This window comes from Alligator sinensis, unplaced genomic scaffold (genome assembly GCF_000455745.1).
Source record: "Alligator sinensis unplaced genomic scaffold, ASM45574v1 scaffold1642_1, whole genome shotgun sequence".
In the NCBI taxonomy this organism is placed as follows: domain Eukaryota; kingdom Metazoa; phylum Chordata; order Crocodylia; family Alligatoridae; genus Alligator; species Alligator sinensis.
In genome coordinates, this window is record NW_005842914.1 from 166,474 (window position 1) to 176,233 (window position 9,760).

Below are 9,760 nucleotides of genomic sequence, written 5' to 3' on the forward strand. Positions count from 1 at the left end.
TCCCGGGCAGGAGCTGCTCGTGCCACGATGCAAGAGGAGCCGCCCTCCGGCTCCTGGAACAAAGAAACTACCAAGTTTGGGGAACCGAGCCCAACGCCGCGTGGAGGCAGCACCTGTGGGCACTGGGAGGGGGCACCCCCAGCCCTGTCAAGGCTGGCACCCCACTGGCAGCGGTACCACACCCCCCGGACCCTCTGAGCAACCTCCTGTGAATGCCACCCATCGGCGAGCCCCGACGGAGCCAGAGCAGGACAGGTCAGCCTGCACCCCTGCCCGCAGGCAGCCCGCGCCCCCCATGCTCACCGTAGGTGCAGTTACAGCAGAGCCGGACGACAAGGAGGATTTCCATGGCAGCCCTGTCTCCGTGCAGCCATGTCTGCCGGCGGGTGGGGGGGCCTCCCGACGCTGCTAGCATCCTAAGGAGGGGCGCGGGAGCACAAAGGGCTCGCTTCCCGCACATCAATAATTCACGCGCTCTGGTCCGGGTCGCAGACAAAGGCTCCCGCGCGCCCCCTCCCCACGCGCACGCTCGCTCGCCGCGGTACCTTCCATGGTGACAGACGTGTGGCTCTCCTTGGAGTCCTTGGGGCCCTTCACTTTCAGCTCCTGCCGGGGGAGAGGCTGGTTAGGGCAGGCTGGCTGTGGCGGATGCTGGGGGGCTCTAATTCCCCTCCTGCTGCCTCGGCTGGGGTCACGCTGGAAGCTGCCTCCCTGCACAGGCTCCAGCAGGACAGGGGGGCCTCCTGGGCATCTCTCAAGCCAGGTGGGCATGCCAGTGCCAGGGCACAGATGCCCCCTCATCCAAGAGAGCAAAGGCAGGGCAAAGCCCGACCTGGCCTGTGCAGCCCCCCTCGATCGCACCGTGGTCCCCAGCAACCCGGGCAACTCGTACTGGGTGCAGAAGCCGCCTTCGGCTGAGAGCCACTCCGGACACACCAAGACCCACCGGTGCCAGGCTGAGATCCCAGCCCCGCATCCGCACCAGACTCTGGGGACGATATCCCCAGAAATACCTCGCGGCTGGGACCCGGACTGCACAGCAGGGAGCACCCCGACACCCCCAGGGCAGAGCTGCCTGCCCAGACTCAGGGGTCCAGGTCTTTACATGTAAAGACAGCATCCGGCTGGCACACAGGGTGCTGGAGCCTGCTACACGTCATGGAGGAACGCTCCAGAGAGCCCCAGGCTTGGCTCAGGGCAGGGACAGCACCGCCCCGCAGACTCCCCTCCACACCGGCCACCGCTGGGCTCCCCTCCAGAAGGGTCCTGGGGGCCAACCCAACCGGAGCAGGGCCTCATGGGCCTGGTTGTTGCTGGAAGCCGGGCTGTGCTGGACTCTGCTCACCCCAGCACTGGCCCAGCACCCTCAGCACCGCTGGGAGTGGGCACGGAGCTGGCTCCTCTTGCCCCTGGGCAGCTCACTGGCCCAGCCAGGCCCTCTGCTAGCCCCCTCAAGGCCTGGGCTCCCTGCTAGTGTGGCCTGAAGAAGCCAGCCCAGAGAAGGCATGGCTTGTCCAAAGCTCACTGGGGCACCTTGCAGTGGGGGCGCCCCATAGGAAGCAGCCCCAAAAGCCCTTTCACCAGGGACCCTGCACAGAGAGTCATGGAGGCCCCACAGACACGGGAAGGGGACTGGGGCTCCAGCACTCAGACCGGGGGGCCCTGCCCATCATGCCATGTACTTCCCGACAGCCCCGCGCCTGCCCGAGAGAGCTGGCTGGGAGGGGAGAAACCACCGCCCGCCGGCCCCGCACACCTCCGAGATCTTCTGGAACTGGTTGTTGCTCTGGCTGCACTTCTCGGCCGTCTCCAGCGCGATCTTGTAGTTGTCCACAAAGGCCTTGTACACGCCGAGCTGGCTGGCCTGCGGGGAGCAGCGCGGTTACTGCGATGCCCCGCCAGACGCCAACCCCACCATGGCCTGGCATGGGGACCCCTCCGCTGAACTGCTGTCTTCAGGGGTTTCCACGGCCACCCACCCAGGCAATCCTGGCTAAAAAGAGGGGCTGGTGCCCAAGGAGCAGCACACACAGCGGGGGAGCCCGACCCTGGCCAGGCAGCGAGGTGGGCTGGGACGTGGCAGGCTGCTTCACGCTCGTGTCTGCTGCCCTGGGCATTTGCCGCTCCCAGTGGGCGCAACTGCCACCATACCAACCACGCTCCTCCTCTGACTGACCCACGGGTAGGGGGGTCTGCGTCCCCCCATAGCACGACTACAGGCACATCCTCAGCTGGCTCGACCCCTCCTTCCTGGGCTGCATCCCTGGAGGGGCAGCTGCGAGGTGGGGGTGATGCCAGCCCCCCCAGCGCTCACCAGCTTCTGGAAGAGGTGTCCCATGGTGACGCTGCTGTCCCAGTGCTGCACCTTGGGGCAGAGGCTGTCATAAAACTCCTTGTGGATCTCGTAGATGTCCTGGATCTTGTAGAAAATGGTCTCGATCTGCTGGATGGTCAGCACCGGCTGCGACGTGGTGGCCGTGGCCTTCAGCGGCTTCATGGGCTGCGGGGAGGAGGGCAGTGAGGATGTGGGTGCTTCACAGCTCCTGCCCTCCAGGCCCCTGGACACGGGGAGTGTACACGTGTACCATGCATGCATGGCACCTACACCTGCTGGCCCATCTCCATCACATCTGGTGTCCGGGTTTGAGTTTGGGTCACACCACAGCCAGGCGTGACCCTCCCTTCCCAGCTTCATGGGAGGGTGACGGGAGAACAGGAGATCCCTGAGCTGGGATCTCCCTGGAGCATGGAGGGAGCCCAGGCCGGGGGTAACCGCAGGGCAGGGCTTGACCTGCACCTCGCCCCGGCCCCCAAAGTCCGCACGCACGAGGGAGGGAAGCCAGGAAGCAGGGAGACAGCGCGGGGCCTGCAGACGGTGCCTGTCAGTTCCCACGTCCCTTGGCACAGACTTCCTCATTCCCCAGCCTCGGGGAGGACTGTTCCCTGTGCCCCAGGATGTTACATAAGACCCACCGGAGCCTGGGGGGGCAAAGCAGCCAGGACCGGGCTACGAATGCTCCCAGAGCCTGGCTCCAGCAGCGAGCAGGGGGAGCCGGTGTTGGACCCCTGGACGTCGGTGTCTCAGCTCTGCACCCGCTAGGGCCCTTGGGGCGAGACCCCAGGACAGGCCCTGCCTGGAGGTGCCAGATCCCTGCCCCCGTGACCCCCCACCCCCGGCTCCCGCATCACCCGCCCTTGCTCACCAGCAGCAATGCCTCCAGCTGGTTGATGTAGATCTCCTCGCTGGCCAGGAAGCCCGAGAGCACCAGCTTCCGCATCTCCAGCCCCTTCCCGGCATCCTGCTCGCCCTGCAAGGGATGAGAGACATGTCAGGCACCGCAGGGTGGCCACAGCCTCTGGGGGGGGCATGCCTGCCCCTGGGGAGGAACCTGCCCCAGCCCGAGGGAGGCCGGGCCACGGATCAGAGCCCAGCCCAGCCTGGTCCTGGCAGCGCTCCGACGTGTTTGCAGTCTCGCAGGGAGCAAAGTCCACCGTGTCTGGATGCGAGTCACCAGCCTAGCGGAGAGGGGATGCCCCTGCCACACCTGGCAGGTGCACGCCAGCTCCCCGGGCCACGTGCGGCTCTCCCCATGGGAGGAGCACTAGGCTGAGGCCCAGCTGTTTGCAATGCATCCCCTGCGCTATGGGAGGGACAGCCCCTAGGACAGCCAGCACCCCACTGCTGAACACCTGGACGAGATCCAGGCACGGACCCACACATCCGGGGCCCCAGCCAGGCTCGCCCCAGCCCCACAACCCGAGCACCCGGGGGAAGTCGCATCTGGTCCAGCCCCCTGCTCCAGGCAGAGGAAGACAAAACCCTATGGAGTGGGCCAACCTGACCCGCGGGATAAATTCCTGCCTGGCCCCAAGGGCAGGAACTGGGCTGATCCTGGTCCAGCGTGCCCAGATCCGCTCGGTGCCAGCAGCTGCCCTGTGACACCCAGCTGGAGCCCCCGTCCCCTCCCAGGCGGCTGGCACTGCCCAGCGGGGCTGACTTGAGCTGTGGCAAGAGCCCCACTCCCTGCACAGCCTTCACTGTGGGCTCTGGGGGCCCCGTGGCACTAGGGGAAAAGCCCGCCAGGTGCACGCGGTGCAGCTCCAAGGCAACACCCGCCCTGCACCGAGCTGGGGGCCCCACGCAAGCCGGGCCAGGGGAGGCTCCAGGAGACAGGCGGAGGAGGCGCGCAGCCTCCACGGTGCTCCCGTGCTGCGGGCGGCTCCCGCCGGGGCCTGCTGCGACCTGCCGCGCCAGCACGCCTGTTGCCAGCCCCACCCCGGGTCCCCACTGCCTCCCCCGGGCAGCTGTCATGGGGACAAGCCCTCCTGCACCGGGACACCGGCCAAGGGGACAGGCCAACCACAGTCAGCCCGTCTGCCCGGGAGGGAGTCCAGGCTGGGCGCCAGTCACCTGGGAGTGACCGGGGGCCTGGCCGCGGACGCAGAGCAAGGGCGAGGGCCCAGCTGGCCCCACCCCGCCGCGGCTGCCACGATGCCCAGAGGAAGCTGCTGGCAGCCCAGGCGGTTGTGCCAGGAAGTGCTGGCAGCTCTGGCACGGGAGCAACCCTCTGTGCCCCAGGGAGGACTGGGAGCTGGGGGAGAGGGGTGCTGTCTGCCAGCCCCCCACCACCCCAGGGAGGATGCTCGGGGTTGTCCCCCCACATCGAGCATCCTGCCCGCCTCTGTACACCGGCCCCCGGATGAGCCTGTGCCTTTAAGGAGGACTTGGCCGTGGCCTGACGCGGGGTGGGGGGGCAGTGGTTGTTGTGCGCCTGCTTTAAAGCTCGTGCTCTTCCTGCTTCCCCGCAGCAGGGCGAGTGTGGGGGACAAGACAGAGCTCCCCATGGGTCCCCCTGTCTGGGACAGGGGCCTGGGCCTTCCTCCCCTGGCCCGTGTCCGGGAGCAGGGCCCTGTCCCACGTCAGGCCACGGCCAAGGTCACCTGCACTGTCCCTCGCCAGCGCTGCAGCCTGAGGCCCCCATGGGCTCAGGGGACCTGGCAAAGGCTGTGCAGAGAGTCAGTGGCAGAGGCGGCCCCAGCACTGCCCCCTCCCCACCCCGGAGCAAAGGACAGACACAGCTGGGCAACGCACTGACCAGGCCGCAGCCGTGTGCAGCCAGAGACGGGGCCGTACCCCTTGTCCCCCTCGGGCAGCACTCGCACCCGGATCCCAGCAATTCCCCCGAGTCCCACTCCCTTCTGCAGTGCTCGCCGGCTCACGCACGGTGCCCTGTGCCCCCTGAAACAGTGGCAGGACAGGGCAGAGCCACGCGCCCCAAGCCTGGCAGGCTGTGGACCCCCGCCACGGAGCACAGCGGTGCCCCAACCCTCTCCCCGTGCCTGCAGACGAGGGCAGTGCACACGCAGCTGGCACACACCACACCCCCCGGGCAGCCGGACCTGGTCTCACCTTCTCGGAGGCCAGGAACAAGCACCCCGGACTGGGGCTGGTGGGGGTGCCTGGCTCGGAGTCTTCCTCACCCTCCAGCACCTTGTCCAGGTACCCGATGGCCTCCTCCTCCTCCTCCATGGCCAGCCCAGCCGCAGGGGCCAGGGGAGGGGAGCCCCTAGGCCAGCAGCCCGGCGGGGCCTGGCTCAGCCCTGGCGCCCAGCCGGAGCCGGATGAAAGGAGCCATTCTGGGAGCCCCGGCGTTCCCGCCTGCCCCAGCAACGCTGCAGAGGCCCAGGGCAGAGGAAACCCACGGCAGCCCCAGCCTCTGCGGAAGCGCCGGGGCTGTCAGAGCCGGGGAGGGGGGAGCAGGCCGATTAACCCTTCCTGGCTGCTCTGCCGGCGCCCGTGCCTGCCTGCCTCGCAGCTCCGCCCTACCGATGCAGGAAATGCATGTCTTGACGGCCTGCCTCCCGAGGTGGAGCCGGTCCTTCGCGTGTGGTCAGCGTTGGGTTTTTACAACCGGTTTTGCAATGCAGAGCAGCGGGTGCAGGAGCTTTTGAGGAACCAGCGGCTCTATTGTGAGCCACCCAGGCAGTAGCAGGACACGGCTTGTGGGGGCAGGGAACGGAGGGGCTGCAGGGACCCGCCAGGGACACGCACCCCAGCACGGGGCGCAGCTGGGCCCCCCCTCCATGAGCCCCACAGGAGACCCCCTGCTTCTGCTCCCGCGCCCCCGTGGCTTCCCCAGGGGCCACGTGCCTGGCGGAGGCTGGCAGGTCCCACACTGAGCCTGCCACCCCCAACCCTGCTCCCTTGTCCAGACACGGGGAGATCGTGCAGACACGGCTGGCTTCATGCAGCGCCACAGGGCCCCTGCGCCAGGCGTCTCCCGGGCACGAAGACGAGTGCCCACTGCACCCCGCTCGGCCATGAACCCAGGGGGACGGGGAAAGGCGCAGCTGGCCCCTGGGTTGGGCACCGAGCCTGCCTGTCCTGCTGCCACAAGCCCACAGCCCCAGCACCCCTGCCCCGCTCCTCAGCTGCTCCCCAGGGCAGAGACCCCAAGTAGGAGGGCAGTGCAGCACGGGGGCACCGAGCTCAACCTGCCCAGGGAACAGCATGGGGCCACCGGGAACACCAGGCCCTGACTGCACTGGTCCCTAGCCTGACCAAGGCCCATCAGGGGCCAGAGCCCAGACTGGGGCTGCCAGAGCCAGGCAGGGGCATCAGGGGTGCGGCGTGTGCCATGCTCCCGCTTGCCCACCCACTGGTGCCGAGGAAGAGGAAGCAGAGGCGCCCACGGTCTGTGTCCATGGGACCGGAAAGACCCCGGTGGCGCAGGGGGCCGCGGCATTCAGGGAGTTTCCAGAGCTCGTGCCAGCCAAACAACACTCCACCGCGCGTGCCCGTCTCTGAGCCAGGGGCCCAGGCTTCAACCAAGCAGGAGCAGAGAAGCAGAGGAAAGGCACTAGCGCTGCCTTCGCACCCTTCTCCTTGGCCACCGGCCCTGCACAGCCGAGACCGGAGCTGGATCCAGCTCACTCATGCCACCTCCTGGGCAAGCCGGCCCCCAATGCCCCCACTTCAGGTTGCCCCCAGCTTCCCCTCCCAGTGCCAGAGGATGCTCCTGCATCCGGGTCCTGCCCTCTGCCGCAGGGCCATGAGCAGGGGATGCAGGACCCCGGGGTCACAGAGCAAGGGGGGTGCAGGCCACAGCCCCCCCAGCACCGTCACGCTGGTGACAACACCGCATGGGAGCAGAGCCCCCCACAACCACGCTACAGCTGTGACCTCAGCCTGGCAAGGCCCCCCAAACACTACCAGACCGGGGGGAGCTCCAGCACGGCCCCTGCAAAGCCCGACTCAGGCCCCCGATACCGAAGGCTGCCAGGTCCCACCCTCCACCGCTAGAAGCCGTGACGCTGGGCGAGCTGGGGAGGCCTCCCAAAGCAACGGGTCCCTCCTGTCCCCAGGCCCCAGCTGCAGGGACGGCGCGCCTCACCCTCCAGTGCCGCCCACGGCCTCACCCCCGTGGTAGGGTCTCACGGGGCTGGCGTCTCCTCATTGCACGCTGCACGGGCCAGTTGCAGCAGAGACCCCCCCCTTGCTGTCGCCAGGCGCGCGGGCAGCGCGACGCGGCGAGGCACCTACCCCGGTGCCCAGCCCGTCGGCGGGCGTGGGCGAGATGCCGTCCCCGCTCTCCTGACTGCGGGCGCTGAGCTGGGGCGACATGGTGGGCGACTCGTCGATGTAGGGCATGGTCTCCGAGCCCTCGGGCGGCGCCTTGGGCTCCTCGTTGCCCTCAGCATCGTACTCGTCCGCCCCATAGCTGAAGTCTGCCAGGAGGAAGAGGAGAGGCCGGTGAGCATCTGCCACCAGGGCTGCCAGCACGGTGCCCCTGCCCGCCATGGCACTGCCCAGCCCGAGCCCCAGGGCCCTGCTTTTATATGCTGAGGTGGGCGGGGCCTCCTTGAGAGTGAGGTCACTTCCCTAGCTCTGCAGCCAATAGGCGCCTGTCTCTGGGTAGAGGGCGGAGTCAGAGGCCCATGCTCCTGGGAGAGACCCTGCCTGATAGTGCATGGGTGCCCAGCCTGCCCTGGGCAGGGGTATGCTGGTGCCCCCCGCCCGCCCCGTCCTGGGAGCTGCGTGAACATCACTCAACTGCAAGGGCACACGCAGGCTGGGCCTCACATGTGCACAGAAGCACACGTGTGAGCAGTCCCTGCTGTTGCCCACCCCCCTCTTCCCCAGCCAGGCACCGAGGGCTCTGCTGACGCTGCTGGCAGGGCTCCCTGCCCAGCCAAGCGCAACACGGGCCCCCCCCCCACCGACACACTTCCCTATATTTGCATAATTAACAGCAGGCTGGAAGCTGCAGGCCTCGCCTGCCTGCCCTGCCCCTGCCCCTGCCCCAGCCGCAGCCGCAGCCGCAGCCCTCCCCGCGCCAGGCCTCGGCTTCGGCCTGGCATCCGTGCCGCGTAGCCCCGCCCCCTGCCCATCCTACAAGCCCGGGGCGAGGCAGTCGGACTCCTGGGTTCGCCACCCAGCCCCTTTTGGGCCTCAGTTTCCCTGCTAAGCAGTACGGCAAGCGGGGAGCAAAGGGATTACCGACCCCATGCTGAGGAGGGGCACACGCACCCCACTGCCCTTGGTACCCCGAGCACCCCGCGGGCTAGGACAAGGGCCGGACGGGTCTCCCAGGAACCCGCTGAGGCCCGAGCTGCTCGTGACGCTCCAAGCAGCGAACGGCGCTGGCAGCGACACCCTGTTCTGGCCTTGAAGCTACTGGGCGCTTACCCTGCCCCCCGCCATGCTGGAGCCTGGCTGGTGGGGGTGGGAGCCAGGCCAAGCGTGAAGGCACTGACTGACGGCAGGACGGCCAGTGCCCCGGGGGCCTGCGCGGCGCTCAGCACCGCCCCCCTCACGGGCTACAGGGCACAGCAGGGGGGGGCTGGGGTACCGAATCGGTTGTCATGGAAACTGCGGTGCTCAGCACGGGCAACACAGCATCCCCGAGACGCTAACGAGGGAAGGGAAGGAGGGGGGATTCAGGATGCAGCCCAGGCAAAACATCAGCCGGCCTGGCTCATCCGGGCCTCCAAGCCACGGGCCCCATCCTGCCTGGCACGAGGAGAAGCTGAGCAAGGGCCACGGCATGGAGAGCCCCAGAAATGCTCGCCCCGCCGGGTCCTCCCCGGGGTGCCCAGCCCCAGGGAGACGAGGGCTCCTCGGTCTCACCAGAAGCCTCTGCCTCAGGAAGACTTCATTGGCCGCTCCCAGCCTCGGGGACGGCCCCAAGCTTGCGGAGGGCAGCGCCACGGGGCCCGTGTCAGTCCCGCATGGAGCTGGCACCCCTCACTGCACCCTGAGTGCTCCCCTGGCACCCACGGGACGTTTCGGGGCAGCCGGGGGTGTTTCGGGGACACCATCGGCTCCAACGAGGCAGCGGGATGGAGCCTCAGCTCCCAGCTCGCCGGCCCGACAGGGTCCTGCGGAGGGCCGGAGGGGATCGGGACACGAGGGGTGTTTGCACGTGAGCCAACACCAGTGCGGCGCGGCCGGAGTCCCAGGCGCAGGTGGCTGCCCGCCCTGATGTGCGGCCCGAAGCCCACGGCCCTGTGACAGGGGTGGCGAGGGAGCCCCTGGGACCCAGCACCTCCTTCAACACATCTGTGTCCCTCCACACGCGTGCACAAGCTGGCCCCAGGGGCGGGAGCTGCTGTGGCATGCACGGCAGGGCCCTGCGCCAGGCCCACCAAGCACACGGACGGCTCGTGTGTTTGCATGCCTGCCCGAGAGGCCAGGCCTGCCCGCCGCCAGGCCCGTGCGAGCGGCCCTAGCCTGCTGCAGAACGGCTGGGGCCGGGGG

At 68.6% G+C, this 9,760-nt stretch overlaps 1 protein-coding gene across 3 annotated transcripts in view; it reads right to left on the reverse strand.

Annotated features, from left to right (window-relative positions):
- The window catches only part of ABR (ABR, RhoGEF and GTPase activating protein), a 26,176-nt gene extending 18,392 nt beyond the window's left edge, over positions 1–7,784 (reverse strand). Inside the window, exons 1-5 of one of the 3 annotated variants that reach the window (XM_006036097.2) lie at positions 7,544–7,784; positions 3,204–3,308; positions 2,315–2,500; positions 1,757–1,864; positions 546–606 (exon numbers count right to left, since the gene is read on the reverse strand). In XM_006036097.2, the coding sequence (XP_006036159.1) occupies positions 546–606; positions 1,757–1,864; positions 2,315–2,500; positions 3,204–3,308; positions 7,544–7,651 (568 nt within the window). In that variant the 5' untranslated portion in view covers positions 7,652–7,784. Of the gene's footprint in view, positions 1–303; positions 379–545; positions 607–1,756; positions 1,865–2,314; positions 2,501–3,203; positions 3,309–5,410; positions 5,829–7,543 lie in introns of those variants that run through there. The other 2 variants (XM_014525935.2, XM_025192332.1) reach the window with 2 other exon arrangements.
- Positions 7,785–9,760: the final 1,976 nt, after the last annotated feature.